Source organism: Apaloderma vittatum, unplaced genomic scaffold (genome assembly GCF_000703405.1).
Source record: "Apaloderma vittatum isolate BGI_N311 unplaced genomic scaffold, ASM70340v1 scaffold1682, whole genome shotgun sequence".
NCBI classification, from domain to species: domain Eukaryota; kingdom Metazoa; phylum Chordata; class Aves; order Trogoniformes; family Trogonidae; genus Apaloderma; species Apaloderma vittatum.
The window spans coordinates 37,446-61,651 of NW_009703949.1; the positions used below are offsets into that span (position 1 = coordinate 37,446).

Consider the following 24,206-nt stretch of genomic DNA (forward strand, 5'->3'; position numbering starts at 1 on the left):
TTTCTTAAACTTGCATTCTTTGTCATACTTAGTTGGAAACATGGGTTACTAAAAGTAACGCTACTACCTATGCTTTTATCAGTACTGATCTACTGGATTAAAAAAGTAGATGTACTGAATCTCCTAAAAGGCTTGTTATAGGGCTTAAAACTAACCAGAGGTGGATCAAGATAGTGAAAGCAATACTAAATTCCAATTGAAATAAGTAGGAAGAATGTTTGAAAATATACAACTTGGGAATTAAATAAAAATTAAAATTCATGTTTTAATTTAAATTCTAGTGATGACAGAAAAAGACATACTAAAGCACATATAATAATGGAAAGAAATTAGTTTTGCAGAGAAATAAAACATCTTTGACTACCCAGAGTCAATTTTGTGACTTAATTAAGGACACAGATTGGGTACATGCAGTTTTGCACTATAAAACCTTTGTCTAGGCAGACAAATCTATACCTGCAATTATAATTTCCTAAGGCTTTTTTAATCAAGCACTATTTACTTGTCCAGTCCTGTGCAAAACACAGGAAGATAAAATATTATGACCTAGGTAGGACATACTTCATAAATCAGTTCTTGAGCTTAGATAATGCATGTTGTTTGACTGAAGTCAAAGTGATCTCATGTTCAAATTTAAGTATTATTAAATATGCCAAATAAAGGGCTTTTTACAAATGTATAATATACAAGACATGCAGCCTCTGGGCAGCGAAAACTACTCTTCTGGGAGGACTCAGGAAGAACAATTATACATGTGAAGCCAGAAAAAACTACGTATATCCAGTTTTCTCTAACATACAACATAACATTGCCCTGAGGATTTCCATTATTAATTCCCGAGTCAAGCCAAATAGCATTAGTCAAATGATTATGAGAATCGCACATAATATTTTGTATATGTTATAATGCCTTTCATGTTAGAAAGATTTTGTCTTGCTTGTGGAATGAAGCTTGTTTCCACTTGCAGCCTTTGAGTATTATCTCACTTTCCAAGTACTAGGAGTTGTTTTACTATTAGATTGGGTTTTTTTCATGCACATTTTTATAGACCATAATCAAAATATTGCTTACATTCTTTATGATAAAGTAAATAGTGAAATTAAATGCATCTACCTCATTAGGTCTTTCAGTATTAAATCGTTCTTAAGTAAATGTATTAGATCTTCCCTAAGTTTCCACTCAATCGGTGATATTCTTTGGAAAAAAAAAAAAAGATAATGTTTCATTTATAGTAATAAAAGGAAGAAGAATCTTTACATTCCTCCATTATCCTCAAACAAAGGCTTTTCCACAAGGCTTTCTGGAAACATCTCCAAATTAGTTGTTCCTGCATAGGTGATTTTTAACCATGTATTCACAAGTCATCTTCATCTTTACACAAAGCCCCCCAACTTTTCAATAAATACTTTATTCTTTTTCCCTGAGAAAAAATCATGTTGTTGTATTAAAAGTATTTGAATCATGAACATCCAGCTTATCTTTATTACTTGTCCAGAGCTCTAGTTTTTGTGCCATTTGCAATTTGTGTAGACTTTATAATTTCTGGTAAAAGATTAGACTGGAATTAAGACCCCATTCCAAAATTATTTCACTGGAATATTTCTACACCAACTTGTACCTCATGATTGTATTCCAAGGCCTATAATTAGCAGGCTTAAATCCACTTAATATGTACCATATTAATTCTGTATCATTCCAGTGTCTTAGACAATTTTTAACCTCTGCACATTTTAAAGTCATGAAAACACAAAGCATCAGCATGTTTATCCATTATGAATAAGGTATACAACCTCAAAATAAATAGGTAGGAAAGTCTAACTTTAATTCAAGCTCATTATATATTTTTTACAGTGTTAACAATGCACAGAAAAAAACATAACAGAGTATCCAGAAAGCCTTTATCTGCTTGTTTTAAAACTTTTATTTGCAACTTTTTCTGATCTGTTGTCTAGTCTAGTAATTGTGGTTAAATACACTTAATGTTACCATTAGCATGGGAAGCATTCAAACAGCAACATTATCATCAGGTTTACATAAGTAAAACATTGGCTTTTTTCCATCTCAGATCCAGTCTATCAGATACAGTTGTAGGTGTGCCTTGACTGAATTACCTATATGTAAGCCATCTACTACATGGAAAACTATGTTGTCTAGCAAGTATAAATACATGAAGACTAACCACATGCCTACTTTCCTCCTCAAATGGATATTGCAGTCACAGGTATGCTTTATCTAGAGATAACTTGATGCTTATCGGTGCCAAAGATAACCTTACTAAGCTTCAACTTGGTTTAGGCTTATTTACCTGACTTACAAGTGCAAAGCCAGCAAACATTAAAATAACTAGATGCTGGCTGCATTTTTGTATTTTGCCATATATTCAATAATTCAAAACACATTTTTTATATATATATATTTTAGGGGTAAGGAAGGAGGACACTGGCAGTAACTGAGAAAGCATTTGGTCCTATCTGATATTTTATTTTATCTTTATTTGACTGGGACTAAATATAAAATGAATATTTGCTACGCCTAACTTCATTAATACAAGAAGTGGAAGGTCTGTTTTAGCAAGAGAATGACATAGTACAGAAGAATTTCAAATATTGTTGCAAACTAAAATTGTTCTTAACATTCTTACATTAATTTTGAATAGTACTCAGTTTTAGTTTATTTCTGAAAACAACTGCTACATGTGTGTAGCGTAATGTGTTTCTAGAAACAAGGATTTTTGCTGTGCTGACTTCTTGTAACATGAATGACCAATGAAATGGACTGGATAAAGCAGATTCCCCTATGTTAATGCAACTTCAGATTACTCTGAATGGTGCTTTAATGACATCATATAGCAATGGCTCCAAACATTTAGGACAGTAGATTTACTCATATTCTTAATCACACTCTCTTGTTTTCTTGTTTTAGGTCTGACAAGAATATGACATGAACAACTAAAGAAAATAACCTAAGTAAGCTCTAAAGCATATTTGGAGATGTGGTTGCCTTTGCCTCAGAAATGTCCCCTCCAAAAAAATCTAGTCCTCAAAGACACAACGAATGACTACTTCTTATTTCTACATTGTCCAGCCAATATTATGTCAGCTTGTAAAACACGGATCACTTAAATGAAGACCTATTCACTCCTCTGTTGCCCTCAGAATAGACCTTTCTCATCTGAAAAATTCCAGGCTTGCAAAAAATGAACAAGTATCTGAGAGATCAAGAAGTTTCTGCTTCATGTAAAACTAGACCATAAATTGACAAAATAAACAATTACACAAGAGTAATAGGCTTCTGATTCTGATGTTTTACAACAAAAACTTGGAAATTGATCTAGGGATGCAATACTATTTTTTTTTTTTTTTAAATCTCAATGACTAGAACTGTGGCGCCTTCAGACCCTTCCTACCAGCTAGTGTCAATACCTTTCCTCACCCAACAACAAAACACACCGTGAAGAAGGAGTCATTAAGCAGATACACGTTACAGCGCTTGATCCAATTTTTAGAGCAATACAGGTGAATAACTGATAAACACATATCCAATAAACAGAAGGTTACTTCCAAAATTTCTAGTAGTTACAACTATGAGCATACAGCAATCAAGTCGACATTTCCCTGAGATATTGTGAAAGACCCTATTTAAGATTTCAACAGAAAGTTCTTTTCAGGCCTACAAACAATACCCAACACTGTCAGTATTGGACTTTCATACTGATTCAATAGGCTGATACAGATGTTGTGACTGACAGCAGTTTCTATCCGCAGGATTATTCAAGCATAAAATTGTTGTCAAGGTAATCCCAATAAAAAGCAGCTGGGTCCACAGAAAACACATGGTGTTCATATGACGAAGCTCTCAGCATACGTAGATGCAAGCTAAGGGTTTTATTGCACATTCATGATCAACTAAGGCACACATAAATTACTGTAATTTCTATGTCGCCATTTAGCTACACTCTGAAAGAAAGGAAGAAAAAGCCCTAGTTCTACATAGAGATCAAAAGAGAAGCTATTGTCTTCCAAATTACCATCAGGCTCTAATGCAAAACTGGTACAACAGTCTGTGGAATGCTGATAACATTTTGTGCTGCAGTTAGCTACAGATTGAAGTACGGAAAAGGCAAAGTATAGATGATTTAAAGATTTTGTAGCAATGGTTAAATTTTACTGGTCTGGGCTGAATTTTCCAAGCATGTGACTAAGAGTGCTGATAGTTGTAAATCGGTAACTCCATTTTCAAGAAAATTACAAGAGAATCTTGGCTCTTTCAGACAACAGTTTCTTTAAAAATTTTTCATTCCAATAAAATATGGTTATGATATGGTTTAGGAGTGAACTTATAGTGTAGCGTTAATGGTTAGACTCAATGATCCCAAGAGTCTTTTCCAACCTGAATTGTTCTATGATTCTATGATTCTAAAATAAAAAAAGTTGAACTTTCAGAACTCGGTGACTGAAAAGTGGGCCGTGAAGTCCTATAACTGGCTCTGAAATCTGTTTGCGTTATGCTAATCACCAAGCAATCACTCATTTATTTTTTCACACCTGCAACTCTTGAACGTTCCACCTGAAATATCTAAAAAAAGTTTATATAAAGTAAAAATCCTTACAAATTCAAGTTTCAAGGTCATTGTTCTCTTTTGATGCGTACTATAATATTGGTTTGTAATGGAAATCATTTTACATCCATGATCTCACAAGCCTAAAACCAAACCTAGCCTGTTAATTCTGCAGCGCCCTAAGCAATGCTGAAATGATCTGAAGAAATCACTTGCTAAAACAAAAGCACTCTTTATGATATAATAAAGCATATGGAATCAAAACAACAGCTAAGTTACACAAACAGACTGCACTGAAATATCTTCATAGATTAAACATCATTAATATAATGCGTATACAGGGGTACCCACAACCTAAGCTATAACAACAGATTGCACACTGGGAGGATATAATAATTTTTTTCTGCAACCACCAGTAGATTTTGAGTAGTATTAAATACTATTTTGATTTTTAAATACAGTGGACATAGCTATTGTTATTAGAAATAGAATTTCTTTTACTTACAAAAGATTATGAGAAAATCTGTCCATAAAATGTTAATAAATAAGCAATGGCTCTTCTAATTAAATATGTGTTAATATCATAAATACAGAAGTTATATTCCCCAGCTTTCCTTAAAAAGGAAAATTTAGAGTGGCTTGTCATTAAAAACAAATAACTCAAAAACTACATGATAAAATAGGGCAGCTACACCAAGAGACACCAGAAAAGAATACCAACATTCTTAATATATGGAAGCTCTCATTAAACTTAAAGCTTAGCCATTACCAAAGCATATGTTTAGAATAAAAAAAAAAAAAAAAAATTAAAAACATTGCCAACAGGCAAAATTTTAAGAGATGGAAAAAAAAGAAACTCAAAACTTGAATGTAAAGGAGACAAAACGAAAGTGGAAATAAAAGGAAATGAAAGATAAGAGACTAGTTCCCATCCTTTACAGGTTCTGGAGCTCAACCAGGAACTGCACAAATACATCCATGTACAGAACTAATGTACACGTGACTTTGACTGTCTGATAAAAGAAAGCAAGCATGGTGTGCTCATCCATGATAGTGGAGGAAACAACATCTAATCACCTTTCTTGAACAGAGAAGAGCAAATATTGCAAACAAACATGTAGAAACATATTCATATAAATATATGAAAGTAATACCTTTTTGAATTTTATATGAAACTCCTGTAGGCCTCATTAATTATATGTTGTCCTTCTATAAGGATTCATACCACCAAGTTTTAATTGGCACACTACGTCTGAAAACTTTTTAATACAATTTAGTTTTGAATCTTAAATTAAGCAGCAGTTACTGACTAATAGCAAAGAATCCCTTAACTCCTTACTAGAGACCTAAAAGAGACACAATGTTCTAATAGGAAGTGTTCACTAGAACACCTATAGTTGAAAGTAATACGAGAAAGATTAAGTTAATATTTTAATACTAAACCATAGAAACTCCAGCAGCCTACTTTTATTAGGTGACAATTTTCTTTAAATGACTACAAAATTAGATGAGAAAAAGATCATGTTTTGTTGGTTTCCTTTAAAAAAAAAAAATCAAGAAACTCTGTTTTCATCAGTGGGAAATCGAAAGGCTATTAAAAAACATATCAAATTTGCTACTCGACAGGCAGAAATAGTGCCATTTGTTATGTGATCATTCAAAATTAACTAAATCAACTCAGATTTTGAACACCAAGTGTAAAGCTCTTATAGAGCAATTCATGATTCAGCTAAAACAACCCAAAACCTCTGTGTGTGGGGGGGCAGAAATCAGACATATTGAAGGAAAGGGCAATTTTATCACTGAGTTTAGAATTTGTCTCAATTAACCTTCAGGTATCAATGTAGCAGTTCATATCTGAACTAGTCACCACGGAGGTTTTTTATACTTTTTTCAGGTCTTCATTATTCATCTGATTTATTATAGCTGTTTACCTTAGAATAAAATTAATTGTGCCCTAGACTTCATCAATATGATGTCCTCTCACACAAAGAAGAAGCCAGTGCAATTAGTGCTAATATACATGTCTATAGTTGGTCAAAGAAATTCCACCTAGGTTCTCAATGAGTATTATATATAATAACCCTGCCCTTCTCTCCTTCATGTAGTCAATAAAACCAAAAGTACAGATGAACAGTCTAAGCAGTTTGGTAGATTTCATCCTGTTAAAACTCCCCTTGTGTTTGAAGCTGAATTCTCTCAGTCCCCAGGTATATAGAGATCAACTTCATCTCCAACATAAGCTGATGTTAAGGCAAAACATCCGCATTAGCTTTTACACTCAGTATTTGTGGACTGTTAAGTCATCCCATAGAAGCACAGTTAGGGGTTGCAAAGGTGACAAAAATGGCTATGGAATTATTAAAAAAAGACACAATATGCAAAGACAAGATAGTATAGAATAGGGAATAAATTAGAATAAAACTCTGAAAATAAAAACTCTGAATGTGTCATCTATTTCAATAGAAAGACATAAAGAAACAATTTAAAATGCAAGAGAAAGAGCTTTGCACTTCAGTCAGGTACCATCAATGTTCTTTTTAAAATTTTAACTGCATGTAAAATACGTTTTATAACAGTAATGCATATTACATAAATTCAGTGTGATTTGCCTGATGGGAATCTACTGCAAACCTATTAAAGCCATGCATTAGTAGAATTTAGAAAGTTGCATAAATCTTACTCATTTCCATTTTAATTCTTTTCTTTGAGCTTATTCTCCTTTTTTTTCTTACAATTTCCTAGTTCTCATTTTTACAGAAAGACAGCAAGGATAATAGAAAAAATGCTGGATGAACTTCCAGGCTTAAAAGGTTGTGATCAGTAGGAAAAATTGCTGGCCAGTCTCTAGCGGAGTCCTCCAGGAGCTGATGTTGGTGACAATATAGTTTAAAGTCTTCCTTAAAGACACAGATGACAGGACAGAATGCAGCCTTGGCAAGTTTGCTGATTATAAAAAACTGAGAGAAGTGCTTGGTACATCAGATGCACCTGGACAGGCTGGAGAAATAGGTCAACAGGAGTTCCTTGAAGTTCAAAAGAGGGAAATGCAAAGCCCTGCAAATGGGCAGCAAAAACTCCACACACCAGTGTGGGCTGGGGGCTGACCACCTGCAAGCAGCTTTATGGAGAAGTACCTGGGGTCCTAATGGATACCACTTTAAATGCAAGCCAGCAGGGTGTCATCGCAGCAAACAAGGCCAACAGCAACCCGAGCTGCATTAGCAAGTCTGTTGTCAGCAGGTCGACGAAAGTGATCCCTTCGATCTGCTCAGCATTCATGAGACAACTGCAGTGCTGGGTCCATTTCTGGGCTCCCCAGTACATGAGAGACATAGACGTACTTGAGTGAGTCCAGCAAAGAGCCACAAACATGACTAAGGGACTGACACATCTGCTGTATGAGGAGAGGCTGAAGGAGCTGTGACTGTTCATCCTGGAGGAGAGAAGGCTCAGGGAGAGTCTATCAATGTGTATAAATACCTAATGGGGTCAGGGGCAGGGAGTAAAAAACACAGATCCAGAAATTATTTTCAGTGGTGATCAGAACTGGGACAAGGCATGGACTAAAAGTACTAGAGACTGAACTCAAAAACAAGAAAAAAAATCTTTAATCATCTTTACTCTGAGGGCGGTTAAACACTAGAACAGGTTGCCCAGCAAGACTGAATATATTCAAAACCTAACTGGAAAAGATACGGAGCAACCCGCTCTAATTGACCCTGCTCTGACTCGCAGGGGTGATCTAGTCAAACTCCAGATGTCCCTTTTGAGGTCTCTTCACGGAATCTCAAAATCTCAAAAATTTTAAAAGTTTATCCTGACTTATCACATAATTTCTGATTTCTTTCTCCTTTCTGCCTTCCTTTTACATGGCCCGACCTTGCCAGACTGGCTGCTCCCTCCTACTCCACCTGCTCTGCATTTCAGAATTATCCCTGCTGGGCTGAAATTATTATTTCAGGAGCAAACTTCATCTGCTGACCAGAAACATCATATCACTTCTCAGATAAAAAGAAAAAGAAAAAACAAAAGGACAAGGAAGGGATAGCTCAATTAAAATTTTCCAATAGAGAAGAATTTTCATATGTACCAATGAAAGGAAAATTAAAAAAATTATATTTTTCTCCCATAATGTTATCGATACATATGTTCAGTATCTGAAAAAAAGCTACCTTTCATCCACCATTCTTTTTCCTTGTAATCCATCCTCCAGTGTTCTCATTTCTTGTGATGCCTTTATCACTGCAACATTTTTACGCTACTGTTCTTTGAAAACACCTGCCCCCATGTGTTGCCAGGTCTAGTCGAGAGGTGGTGTCCCTGCCCAAACCAGGGAGGTTGGACTAGATGATCTCTAAGGTCCCTTCCAGCCTAGGCCGTTCTATGATTCTATGATTCTATTACATTAACAATATCTGTCTCACAAAGATGTGTCTCATCTTATTTGTAGACTGTGAGCTCTTTATGACAGACACCGGTATTTTGTTCTCTGACAGCACACAGGTTCCTTAGCTGTTGAGACACTACTAGTGATAGTGATCTTGTCTGTGCCTTGGCCCAGATACATACTTTTTCTTTTCTTTACAGTTTTCTCTGTTTTTAAGAACTGTTCATTGCATTTAAGTACATAGGTTTTAAGACATAATGTATAACATTCAAAACCAACATTAAAGACTTGCCATAATAATGGCTTTCAGTGACATGTTTTCCATCCTTGGAAAACATCTATACTTCTTCTCCGTTAATAACAAATTATATAACTCGTGATGAATTTTCTGCTGAATAAGCAAATAAATAAAAGTAGTTCAAATCTTCAAGACCTAATTTGTGATAATGTGGTCACTGGGAGTCCTTTTTAACTTCAAATAGCTTTGAGAAAGATAAATATTTAGACATATAGTCTTGGATATTCATTCTTGATTAAAAAATATCCAGGTGTGGGATAATGACTTTATTGGACAGGATATAATTAGGATGATAGAACATTGTGTATCTAAATACAGTCTGAAAGGTGTTCCAACAAAGTGAAGGTGTGCAGCATCTTTTTGAAAAAAAATAGACCACAGCAGGAAGAAGGGTCAATCTGTAAAGCTATTAAGGACATTTAACAACTTTATGACAGTGAGTATGTAAGCATGAATGTTAATGTGTGGTGAAAATATGAATTTGTATTGTCACCCCTTGAATCAGAGAATCAAGGGAATCAAGGTTCTGAAATTTGGCTTTTATACTACCATAGAGTGGGCTTGTCTTTGGAACAGTTACACTTTCTGCTTTTCTGTCCTAAGTGACTAGAGGTATCACATAATAAATAACAGACACAGAAGGATGACAAATAATAGAACTGGTAACATGTTGAGAAGGGCATTGTCTGTTATGTGACTACCAACATAAACCTTTGTGATATTTCATCCCCCCAAAGATTTCTCAAGTTCAAGCCTTCTAATAATTCCAAAAGCCCATTTAAAAGGGTTTAAAAAAAAAAAAAAGCAACTTTCACAGAGTGAACAAAATGACTCCATATTTTACAGTTTCTCTTTAACATGTAGCTTAATCACCAGGAATCATTCGTTAAAGGTTTTAAGGAGTCTGCTTACATTGTGAGTTGCACAGTCTCCATTATGTACTGCAATAACTCAGGCTGGCACCGTGTCTAACAAAACAGTTCCAGAATAAGCAATGTAACGAACTACTTCTTTAACTCTTGAATCAGTTTGAATAGAGTGTGGTCTTTTTCATAATCATCACTGCACAGCACTGCAGATTTCCTGAGGACAGTTTGTTTGCTGGAGCTGCTAAGGGTACAGAGAACTGCTGAAGTCCTGACCATTGTGCTGTGACAGACATGTAACTCACCATTTAACCACCACTGTAAATGATATATTGGAGGTGATATGAACATGATCCTATCGTTAGCCTATTTGGGATCAAGTATTAATTTTCAGAAAAGAGCTTTAAAATACTCTGGAAAAAGCTTTTGTTCTGAATGATGACAAGTGCAGGGATTCAGTAAAAGAACTTATTTATAGCTATGAAAGATTAATTAATGAATTGTATTCGTTTGTACAACTATTCCCGCAGAACTGCATATTGCTATCAGATTACCCTTACTTTTACAGTGATCTTTTACAAATGTGCAAACTTACACAGTACAGCACATTCTGATGTTATTCTGCTTTTTCAAAATCATTTTGCCCTCTAAAGTTCTATCAAATATAAGGCACAGAAGAATCAGGAAGGAAACAAAATTCCATCTATGAAATTTTTAGCATGTCATGTTTAACAGAAAATGTCATCCTTTTGGCTACTCAAAATTTTCTTTTTTCCCCCCTTTCTTTTTTTTCTCCCAATGTGCACACATGCATGAGTCTACAAAGCATGTTACACCAAGAATGCTATTACACTGCCAGTCACATCAATAGTCACCTGCAATAACTACTTGCATTTGGATAGAATTCGCTGCCTTTCTTTGAACGATAGGTCTTTAACAGGGCTTTTGCTGGCAGTTGAATATGACTCTCACTACTTCGCGAAATTCCAGGTTTTGAGCTGTTTGTGAATTAACATCAATGTGTCAGTACTTCTAACACAGAATACAGATATGTATACACATACATACATATATATGTATACACACATTCTATGAAATTAATCCAGGAAGTTATAAACAATGTGTAAAAGCAAGAAAACTCCTGCACAGGCCATTACTTTTTTTGTGCAACTAGACTTCTGATGTTTTTTACTTATGCCAATATAAAAACTGATTTGTACTACTGACCTTGGACACAAAACAGTTCATATATCTTGTCAGAGATCTAATTCAAAGCCTGATGGAAAGACTCAGACTGGATTTAAGGCACCTTGGAAAATCCTTCAAACTTACATAGCATAAAATAAAAGCTTTTGAATAATACATTTTAAAGCTTAAAGATCTCTTTTTTCCTTCTGCTATTTTTTTCCAATCACTATATAATATTTTGTAAACAATAAATCACTATTTCCATACAACATCTCCCTTTCTGTTCTGAATGTATCAATAGGTAACAGCAGCTAAAGCTTTTAAACATACTTGTATGTTGAGAAAAACATGTATTTCCACAAATATCTTTGAACATGTTTCCAGTTTTCCTGTGCTTAATTTCTTTTGTCATAGAAACAAAAGTACTGATAATATTATAACTTTTTTTTGTTAATAAAAACCAAAAATAATGTAACAATTCTTTTTTAAAGTAATCTCTTCAAAATTAGGATATAAACCTCTATAAAAACATATGCTGCCTATAATAGTAGGCTGTAACAAAGACAGAAAGGTAGATATATCTGTCTATAACAAATATAGTAAAGTTGTACTAGACAGGTCTGGAAGATACTTTTTTGTTATACTAGAATTGGTTAGTGCACATCCTCTTACAATGCTAAACTTACTGCATCAGAAGTGGTTCCCAGTGAGCAGTTTTCAGCATCAGTAGAAGAGTCTCTGTGGTTTCACAGAGTTGGGTTTTTTTTGCCATGGCTGTTTTTGAGTTGTTCGGGGAAAGGGGGCTTGATTATGACAAATATACAAACTGTATCCCTTCATACACAAGAACAGTCTTACCTTTTGAGGTACTAGACTACCCTTCAGTGAACTTACAACCTTCCCTTGAAATTTCCAGTACAATAGCCATACATTTAAAATGAGAGCTTAAGGAAATCCTGTTGACTTTACCAAATACTCACACAGAATTTATTTGCAAAGGAGTACCGTTTACACCCACAATAATTTAAAGGATACCATTTCAGTCTGAAGACTCAATTAAGCAGAATAATTGGCATCAACAGCACTTACCTGATTGTGTGGAATAGAGGTTATACAGCTATTTTCCAGTTCAGAACCATGCAATAGCTATTTAAAAAAAATAATGTAATGTTTGAAATTTAAGAAAATTAGTTTTTTACTAACAATGCTTTTGCAAGAGGCTCCCAGACACAAGCAGCATAATTTGCTACATTGTGGTTAAAAGAAATGTGCTATATGTAATTATTCATAGAGAGATGCGGCATATAGACTAGATTTAGATCACGTGATAGGTAATAGTTTAGGCACTAAAAAAAATAATCAGGCCATGAGTATTGCATTCTGTCCTAAATGAATGACAAGTCTCTTTTCACTAAGAGACATTGGTTACATGACTGTCATACTCTCACCAGCCTACTGAAAGGACCAAACAAAACCGATATCACACAGAAAGATGGATCGAGCATGAATCAATGTGGCAAGCACATAACCAAAGAGACATGGAATTAAACAAAGTAAAAAATAAAACAAAACAAAACAAAACCTAAACAAAACCAAACAAAACCAACAAAGATTGTCGCTTAACCTGTTTTGTCAGAGCTGGTATTGATGGTATTGGTAGTGATGGAAGTGAAGGTAGTCTTTGCGCTGTCCTTGGTAGTAACAGATTTCTGCTTATTTTTCATGGCTTCCAGTGCTTTGAGCTTCTTGGCATGTTTAGTGCCTTTGTAGTGGGCCGCAGCCTGGCTCTACAAAGGAGAACAAAATGAACCATGCAATCAGGCTCATTTCTAAACTGGCATTCTCTGTATTAGTACAAATACAGACTACCTTTCAATAATGGGTACCATTCACATTATCCAAGTAGTGACCAAACAGCAAGTTATATTTAGAATGATGCTTGGAAAACAACGGAAAAAAATACTCAAATCACCTCAATTCAATAAATACTGTGTATTACTGTATAACAGTATATTATTTTCATAGCAAAATGATTTTGTGGGTTTTTTAGTCTACCATGCTACCATTAGTTTTTCTATCAAGGCTTTCTTTTTGCTTTTGCATTAAAAAAAAAATAAATAATTCTCAGGCAACAGAGAGGAAGACACTGTCCTCCCAGTATTTTTGCACTTTTCCAGCTTCTATTTCAAACTAGACCTTTTACTGAAGCTTCCTTCAAAGGACAGTTTACTATTAACAGTAGTATTGAATATTTTCATCATAGACTGACAGCAAGGAACAAACCAAAAAGACACCAATCCAAAAACAAAGCCCAAGCAAAAGAAAGCAAAACATAAACCACTCTATTCAAAGCCCATCACCAAAGATTTAACTGAATGTGAAGCAGACATGCAATTAACTGGCTTTCTTAAAAAAAAAAACCCAAAAAATTACTTTTGTCCACCTGCCATAAAAGATAGTGTTTGAAATTCAAAGCCAGGAGCATCTTTCCAAAGGAGAAAGCTCATACAAATCCTGTCACAGTCCCAAATATATTTTAGCTACTTCATAACATAAAGCTCAAATAGGCTTGTATGTGCATTGCTATTAATATTTATGTATTACACTGAAAGTATCTTTATTATTCTAAGAGTTCACACCAACTTTTCTTTATTTAATATATGTTAAAAACATATTTTGAAAATTGTATTTGAAGGATGGGATTAAACCTTATACAAAAAACACTGGAATTAGTACGAATATTCAGTTTATCTCTTCTCTGGCTATTGAAACTCTTAGAAAAAAAAGATAGTCTTTCAGTTATCAACTTGAAAAATTTCTTTTATTTTTATTGCTGAAATTCAAACTTCATTGAAAGCAACTTCTTTCTTACTTGCAAGATAAATTATTAAGACTCTAGAAATACAGCCAAAATAACTACTACAGAATGGAAAAAAAGAAAAGCAACTATGCTGGGTCAGTTCAAGGACCCACAAAGGTAAGTGTTTTGCTTCTGGCATGAAATGGACATTTAGATCATAAAAGAAAGAGAAATGCTTTCTATTGTGGAATCAGAAGAATGAAAAAAACCACAACCACTTTGTAATTTAGTGGCTACAAACTCAAAAGATCAAAAAGGATAAAATGACCCAGTCACTCAGCTCACTAAGCCACCCGTGTAGCTAAAAGAATCCTTCATTATCTGGCATCTGTTAGTCATTAAGCCTTTATTTAATGCTATTTAAAGTGCTGAATTTTGGGGAGAGAGGAAGTTCGAGTGAGTGTCACAATAAGAGTCTATATTAATTAATCTTGAGGTTTATGACTTCCAGCTTTCATGAAAAGTCATTATTCCTTCTGATGCCCAAGATATGAGAGCCTCAAGGTGAGCAGGAAAGAAGTGAGAGACCTTGTCTGAAAAAATAAACATATATATATATATATGTGTATACATGCATAGATATACACACATGCATAAGCGCTTGTTTTATATTGAGATGCATCATTCAGTTTGGTTGAAAAGCCAGTTTCTCTATACCTAAAATAATGTAAATGTTGTATTAGGTACCCTTATTGAAAGAACACTGGACAGTGAAGTTATTAATTAGAAACAACTTGAACAGAAACAGCACAATCATGCACTTTTTACAATTCCCAACACATAACATTGAGACATACTTTAAGTCAAATACAAACAGTCAAGAGATGTTAATTACTGTTAAACAGAAAGACCAGTGTCAAGTTATGATGATGCATTAAAAATGACATTATACAGCACATCCTTGTGTTACTATCATGTCACCTATTTTTAAAGTTCCTAGTCAAATTTAATTATCAGTCAGCTCCAGATTCTTACTGCGCTTGTTTTCCCTAACTAATAGTGTCATTTTTCAAATATCAGAAAGGTAGTCAGAACATGGTCCTCAATACTGAATTACGAATGTTGGTATTAGGTTGATACACAGCTCAACTTTCTTCACAGAATTGCTGGCAGAGCACCCCAGCTTTATGTCTCCTGCATCCATAATTCTCCTGCCTCCAAATTCTCAGGGCTACAGTTTCATGAACCTCAACTAAAGCAGAGTGTTGGATGTATAAGCAATATACAATGAAGGCATGCGTAGAAATTGGTGACCTTTTCAGTGTTCTGAAGTATACGAATGACATTACTCCAGAGTAGAAACACATTGCTCAAATTTACAAGTACGATGGCTGCAATGCAGAGTTGTTTATTACTCACTTGCCACAGAGTGCTTCCAGTTTACCCAGCTTCTACTTAAACAAGATCTTTATGCCATTTTTATTTCAAAGTTTAAATCTCCATCCTCTTTGGGGACATGAAGACACCTGAGCCTGTTTCAATATAACTGTAGTTACCACGCTAATGGTACTTCTATGTGAGAGCAGACAGATTGCTCCTAAACATTTAACCAGCTCCAAATTAGCTTATGCTGAACTTTTACAGCTGAACTGGAACCCTAAAAAAAAGTCTGTCGTTATTTTTCCTTGTATGAGCAAGATGTAGAAAATGGAAAAACAATCCATAAATAATTTTTTTCAGCACAGTAAAATAAAACGAGAATCCTCACTGATCATTTCTTGCAGCTGTAAGAGAACTAAAATAATCCTCTCTGCTTAAATGGCATTTACTTGTACCTTATAGAACTCATTACATGAATGGTATTTACTTGTAGGCTAAAATATAAAAAATAAGAGAGATCATAAAATGCAGTTATTCCCAACTTTCATGCAGAATTAAGAAATACTGAAAGAGAGTAGAAGAGTGAAAGACAAGTTAGCACTATTTTTTGCTGCCAACCATAAAGCTTAACTGAGTGAAGAGGCTGTACCCCCTCAGAAAGCTGAGAAGGCTTCTCCTTGTGGAGTACTTCGGAGTTCCAAGAGTTATAAATCTCAAGAAGATAATATGTACATGCTTATATATTACCTTACCAAGTTGTTCTAAAAGTTGTGCTCGGACAAGTTATGAGCAAAGGTTACAGGTGAAACTATACATCTACAGAAGCTAATGAGAGTCAAGAGAGGATTTTTCCTTTCTACGTTTTGTACAGGGGTGCCAACTTTTATAATTGTTCATCCTGATGGGAGCCCGTTCCCTTTGAGAAGCAATGGTTTACTCTAAAATCAGATGTTCTCTCAAAGGAAAGAGTTTCAGGACAATCCTTACAGAAAAATTCCCTATTACTACAGAATGCTTTTTAATCATAGTCAATCAGCTATCCTAAGAACTCCCTAATACTAAATTCAGTTTCTTTTTACCATGACAAAAGAATACATTAGAAGAATACCTTAAGAGCTTATTTTCTTCTTTAATCATAGTTTCCAAGTTTGCTTCTCAGATCATAGTCTTGATGTTTGATTGACCCTAACACTGTGAAGACAAGTCACTTCCAGCTAACGTGTGAGCCAGTCATTGATGAAGCACAAGAAATATATCAGATATTGTTGGTGTAACATTACAGTGAACCTTAAGAAACTATACCCATTCTTGAAAAAGATGTCTAACAAGAATGTGAAAGGTAGATTATTACTTCACATTTGAAGTTGAAAACTCAAGGATACTTAACAAAATTTTGAGGGCTCTGATCCTGCAAAGTACATGTAGGCAAACTTTGGTCTATGGAAATTACCTCAAGGAAATGTCAAGATGTCTAAATATCAAACTACTTTTCAAGGTTATTTGTAATGAAATCCTGCCTATCTGAGCAGTACAAGTTAGCTTAAGCATTTCTTTCATAAAACAATTATTCCTCTGGTTCCATGTATCTATCTTGAATAATTAGGAGCCTTTCTAACCCTTATATTTTGTAACCTTTCCAGACAGTTGGAATATTGAAAAATGTATTTGTCTAGATAAACGTTTATTGTATATATATACCTGTTATAAACACAGACATACACATACCATAAAAAAAATAAAAATTCCTATAAGCAGGTATGAGCAGTTAGAAATAACAGCCACAGTGTCAAAACTCGCTATGTTTTCTTAGTTTAAGCACAATATTGTACCACAGTTACCATAAGGACATCCCACTACCAAGCAAATTGCCATGTGTAAAATACGATGAGAAAGATGAAATATTTTAAACAATCCAGACACTTTTCTCTTACAATTACAGTCACCATATCTCCATAGAAGTCATCAAGTCTGACTAATGTACTTCAGTGAATCATACCTCTTCTCACTTATATTCCTTAGGCATTTGTCCAACAAAAACATCGTGCTTAATTTTGTGCATTGAGATAAAAAAGGATTTCCTCCTACTCTGAGAGTGTTCAACTTAGTAGCACTGCATTTTCTATCATTTTCATATCCCTCCTGGTCCACTTCATATTATCAATCTTCTTACAGATTGTTTTCCTATCGCAGTCATTTCTTCTAGACAATACCTTCATTATAAAAGCCAGCTCAGAGAAAATAACTTTTTTAAAAAAAATTTCTAGTGAATTTGTTCCACTGATTGTTTCTCACAGAAATTAAATCCAGCTATCCTGCATTATGTCTTTGTCATTACACAATGCGTTTTGAAAGATGTCCCTTGTGGAGAGTGCTCTGCCACATGCTGTCACTTGGCCAAATAACAGCAAGGCGGCAGTCTGTCTGCATGCTTAGAAAGCCCCAAGCTAGGGCTGAGAGTGCTGAAAAGCCCTTTTTGTCTGAGATTTCAGTAGACTATGTCATGTCTTTGCCTTTACCAGCTACTGGATGCTACCATCACCTCTGCTGTTATTTCCAGTAAAACAGTAGCCATTTTGGCTAACACATCAGCAATTGATGCCAGGATCCTCCAGAGCAAAAAGCGCTAAAAACAAAAAATGAGTTTCCTAGTTCAAACCAATACTGTCAGTGAACAGGGCACACATGGAAAGCAATAATATACAACTGCATAAGCCAAAAGGTACTTCTGTCCTTGATGAAGTGATGGAAATAATTTATGAGATGTCTATGCTTCACATTGTCTTAATCTCCATGTACAGAAAATTTTCCCAAAATTGGCCTGTCAATAAGTACTTGAAATAAAATTTAACAGATGTCCAAAGCACAGAAGAGAGTGAAAAAATCAGAAAACTATTTTATTTTTGGAACAAGCATCATACTTTTTTCTAATGACTTCAAAGCCTGGCTAGTCAGTGATGACAGCACTACTCAGGGAAGATTGCAGTATGCAGCTGAGACATCTGTATACTACCAGGTATGTGCTATTTACATAACCTGAGCTGATCTGTACAGAAGTTCTCCAGTAAGTAAACTGGAGAAGTTTACAGAGAGAAAGTCTAGCAACCTTGAGACACCCAACAGTTGGTTCTGCCTAGGGCAGAGCTTTCACTGTGAGCCACACCTGATAAAACAGACTGTACAGTCTTTTGCACTGAGATGTATTTACTCTATTTAGCAGGTAAACTTTTATTTGAGGCAATTTTAAATTTCTTACAATGTCTACTGTTTTGTTTGCCCAGTGAGAACATTGAGTAAATTTAGCACTACTTACAAGTCCTATATGCTTTCCAGAAAACAGAGGAACTTCATGGACTTCACTAGAACTTCAGAGACTCACACTACAAGAGACAAACAAGCCAAGCACCTGTGCAAGCCCATTACAGAATAGAAGATTAAGTGAAGACGCATAGTGTAATTTTTAAAGGTGATATCAACATGTTGACATGCCTCATATTGAACAAAAGAGTATTTTGATCTCTGACATACACAAACTCATTCTGCAGTCAATTATAGTCCAGATAAATATTGCCTGTCATCATTTCTTCCATCTGCTAAGCTTACTTTTATCTTCTGAATTGTGTCATTTAATTTTTTTGAGCACATCAACATCACTCTGTAATACAGAGCCAGAGATCTAATTACATTATGCACTGAAATGTAATTGAGATAAAAACCCAATAAATTCTTTCAGATATGCCCTGAGAGAAGGCTTTTGCCCCCTAAACTATGACTGATCAATTTGCCCCTTTACCTAGAGCCAAACAGCCAATAACAGAGCAAGTACCAAAATGGATGTTTCTGCAGAAAAGAAAATATTTCTCCATTACTAGAGCAGAACAGAATAAATGTCCCAGCATATTAATTCCCAGGATATTTAATTTTTCAAAGACAGAAATACTTTATGTTCCCTCTTCTCTATCATATAGCATTTATTTAGTACACTCACAAATGTACTCTGAGACTTAAGGATCAGAGTGAATGGGTGCTTCCTGAGCTCACTAGCTCCTCTGCATTAATAAAGCTGCTCCATCCCACTCTCTGTGTTTGGGTTCCTTCCAAGAGCCATTTATAAAATGGTGAGAGACTGCACCTGGTAAGAGTCTGCATCACAGTGTGAGAGATTGTTATCAACCGCATTCTTATGGCAAAATCAAATTCATCAAATATTTTATCTTGGTCAGATGCAGAGGGCCAAAATTTCCTACCTCATACTGCTTGTCCCATAACAAAATATCTTTATAACCATGCATCTGCTTGGATTGTAGGCTACCAGAAAGTGTTGCATTACCTTAAACTATCTAAGCAAGATACAGAAAACTACCTAGATACGACACTTAACGCTGTGTGCCAAGTAGACATACACAGTGCCAAAATATCCAAATATTGAAGGGAGGATAGCTCAAGTAATCAATCCTTCCCATACACGGCACTTTTCTTTAAGAACACCAGTACTTCATGCAGCACAACAAAACCTCATTGCATATTGAAATTCAATAAACAGATCATTTTATTTACCATCTATTTTATACTTTTTATTGTTAAGGTAGATCAGTTTTAAGCTCATTTTGATAGGGTTATCAAATTCTGGTTTCTGGAAGCTTTTGCATACTGACTTTCAGAGTAACAATGGTTGCATTTTGGGACTTCTTTTGATGGGGAGACTAATTATGCTCTTCTGAAAACTGGTATAATCAATGAAATGAATTTTAACATTTAATCTCATCCTTACTATATTAATTGGCATCATCATTTATTTTCCCCATGGTAAATCTTATTGCAGTTGAGTTTCAAGACCGTATTAAACTTGAGTTTGTTTTGTTCATTCAGATTAACCAAGTGATTAATCTCGGATTAATTTCAGAATGAGATAGAAGAAGGTTAATCTATACACATTGCTATGTGTTACGCATATGATACAAACACCATGTATTAACCCCGTTTGACATATACGCTTCCAGTTTCTAATTTGGAACTGAGAACTTAAGCAAATGATATATGCCATTATAATTTTGTAGAAATACACCCCAGCTTCCCTCTACTAGCACACCCCTCCACTCACACATATTTTATTCATTGTGCTAACTAACATCTTATGAATAATGTGTCAATACTGACAATCCTTAAAGTAGAAGTTGATATGCAATCTATCTAAGAAACAACAAAGAAAATAAGCTCAATATGGTTGGGATTTACTTAATAATGAGCTTCATAAAGCAAATGTAAACCAATTGTAAACCTAAAAACAATGAATGTGTTGAATTTAACATAACTGGTTTAAAGGCAGGAATTCTCTGAATGGTGCTGAAAAGTTCCATGTTTTCTGGCATCATCTGAAAATGAATGAAAGTGCTGGATATGCAGCCAACACCTTTTTGTCATAGTTCACAAAAGCTGGTGGGAGTCAAGGCCGTACACGTCCACTTACTTGCCCAGAGCCTCAGCTCATTTAGAAACTTTACACTGCTTGAACACAAAACATTTGATTCTCTCTGTATCCAGCTTGTGAATGGATAACTAAAGAAAGTTAAGTGGGTGGGTTTAGTGTAGCTCGTATGACTATTTTCACCTGGTTTCTGTAGCCAAGGAAACCATGGCGATTTCTTTGAATTTTGAGTTTTGGACTTTTCTGAGTGAATCAAAGCATCAGGGAAGAATAGTGGAAAGTGAGACGCAAAGATACTACAACAAATTTCCCAGAAAACTGAAAAGTTGAAAAGGTAAATATTTAAATTATTATTAATTCAGTACTATTTGAAGTTTACATTTGAAATTACACACAAGTTAACGCAACTTGTATCTACAAAACCACAAAGAAGACTACATAGAGATACTTTCACTGTGCTCTTAAGCACAGTCTTAACACTTTCATTGGAATTACTGTTTTAAATACTATAGTCATTGGAAGTTCCAAATTTCAAGTTTGTCTTCAGAAAAATGCTGATTCAATTTTGATTATTTTACTCAAAAATACAGTTAGATAAATTTTTCATTTTGGATTTTCAATTTGTATTTCAAGAGTTATTTTAATATAAATCTTTCCTGTGTCCTTTAGACTAGCTCATACCTTTAAGCAGAAATTCAAAATCCACAGATAAGAAACATAAATGATCAAATTTCCTAATTTCAGCTCACTTTTATGTGGACCTGACTATAGTTAAGTGTTTCCCAGGTTAAATCTCTAGCCTTCCTGTAGAAGATTGTAAGTATATGTAAACTGTAATGTGAACTTTTCCGCTGTGAAAAGTTTTCACACCTGCAAAAGAATGATAATTTAAGGCTAGGACTAAGACAGAAGAATTTACAGGTTCTTCCATTCTCATATTCTCAAAGGAATCCAAGCCTTCCAGATGCAGAAATATACACAGAGAAGCAATGTGTTTTCTTGGAATAAAAGAACACTAGTTCCTGGCTCATGTAGATGAATTTCGTATCCCTAAATGAGTCCTCTGCCAGCAGTTTGCATAAAAGTTATACTGTAGGTTACCCACGGGACTTTTCTTTCTAGAAGGAAATACACGTTACATGAAAAAGAGAGATGAAGAAACAAAGTAAAAAAATAAATGCTATTTCCTGCTTTTTTAAGAAGGGTAAATTATGTTTTACATAAGGATTTAATATTAATTGAAAATAAATTCCTAAGTGGTGATAAAACTAATGACACACCAAGGAAGCAAATTTGCATTAAAAATTAATTTTATCTAAACGATTAGTGAAAACGAATATATTTTGAGAAAAATAATCAACATACCCAGAACGAACAAAGGTTTGTGAGGCATAGGAAAACTTGAAGATTGATCAGTCTACAACAGTTACATTTATTCCTTTATATAATAATTTGGTTCCCTTTGCCTTGTTTTCAATCATTCTTGCATGATTATCAACACACTCAGAGCCTCAGTGAAGTCCATGACATGCTATGTATATCTACAAGATTGGACAGCACACAAGTTCTACCAATTACTTTAGAGTAAGAGCCTTCGTACTTTGAATAACCTCTTTTAAGATATATATAGTGCACATAGAACTACTTGCAGGGCAAGTTAGTGATAAAATTGTTTTTCTTAAAGTTTTTTCTTAAATACATATATGTAGATAAAGTAATTTCAAAAGTTGTATAAATTGAAAAATGGAATTTATTTACTAACTCAAACAATTGTTGTACTATCGTCAATACATCAATATTGTCAATCTTTCACTCCTTTAAGCTGTTAGGTTCTATTTAAGAAGCCATGGTTAGAGATACAAAGCAGCAAAAAAAACTTAATGAGAATGTTCTGAAAATAATTACTGTTTACATTGCAGTTATATCTTGCCCCCGCCCTACAAACTCTCATTCCTTCTATCTCACATTATACTGAAATTTGAAAAGCTATTTTATATTATTGACCAAAACCAAATACTGATTGAAGCTACAAGAAACCATTTGCAATCCTACAAACCTTACTGGATGAGAGTACCCCTCTGAAGTCAACAGCACACATTTTATAAACTGAAGCGTGATGGGACAAGTGTCTAAGAGATGTTCTATATTTCAGGTTCAGTCACATTTCAGGTTCAGTCACATTTATGTTTCTCATTTCCTTTACTCAAGTATGGTTTATCAGGTTCAAAACTGGAACAGCTGTATGAAATTTTATGATGTGCGATACAAAACAATAGCGCAAAACCAGACAGGTGTAAAAGTCCTTTCTAATTTTAAAACCTAAGACATCATTCCACAATTTGTTTGGGCAGAGATAACTGAAAGAATGAGATTTCCAAATGGTACTGAAATTTTAATGCTGAGACTCCAAACTCTTTTGAGCAGGAAAAGCCCTTCATACCTATTCACAATTTTAATTAACATATTTATACTTATTTATTTATCTTTATTTTTTTTATGTTCTTTGTCATTTTGTTACTGCTTTAGTGTTGTTTCCTATCAGGCTACAGTTACTGTAACTCAAATGAAATGAAAAAACCCCTAAATTTCTCATATCTCAGAATTAAGAACCAGAGTTTAATAAGAGAAGGTTAATTTACCTTGCAGGCATGACCCTAACACCTGCAGAAATGCTGTGTTAATTCATGCAACACTTGCATGAAATGAAAGAATTTTTGTTTTCTTTTGATAAAATTTTGACGACATCACTAACAAAGAAGAGATTATACTAGCAGGACTAATGAGGTATTAAAATATCCCAATGAACGATGAATAATATTCAAGATTTCTCTTCCTTCTGTCCTTACAAAAAATTTCATTTAACAGTCGCCATTTCCACAAGCAGATGTATGAAAGCATAACGTTCTTAAACAACAGACTGAAGCCCCTTTCAGAGTTTTGTACTGAGATGTAAGTTCAGAAAAAAAAATTTTTGTCAACTTCTGAAGAAAAAATAAAATGTCAGGGGAGGAATACGATAAGTTTGCACATAGCACTCATGGTAGAAAGGATCTCCTGAAAAAGTCTGCGCATGAGACAAATGCAAATATGGCAAAACGAGACCCAGCAGGGCTAAAGAAAAGCTAATGTGTCTGCCCTGGTCCTTGCAAAATTACATCTGGCAAATTAGTTTCTGTGAAAAGTTGCAGACATTTCTGAATCCTCTTTGAATAAAATAAAAATAAGAATCTTCAAACTTCACCTCCAATGATGAACTGAAATTGTGAAAACTCTCTGTTTATATTTATTTCATCTCACTGTTGTG

The 24,206-nt window shown here is 34.5% G+C and overlaps 1 protein-coding gene across 1 annotated transcript in view; it reads right to left on the reverse strand.

Moving 5' to 3' along the window:
• Nucleotides 1–12,919: 12,919 nt before the first annotated feature.
• LOC104270440 (zinc finger protein 385D-like) overlaps nt 12,920–24,206 on the reverse strand; it is a gene marked incomplete at its 5' end in the record, with an annotated part of 71,603 nt that continues 60,316 nt past the window's right edge. The window contains one exon of the mRNA XM_009864819.1: nt 12,920–13,087. Within this exon, the coding sequence (XP_009863121.1) occupies nt 12,920–13,087 (168 nt within the window). The remainder of the gene's footprint in view (nt 13,088–24,206) is intronic.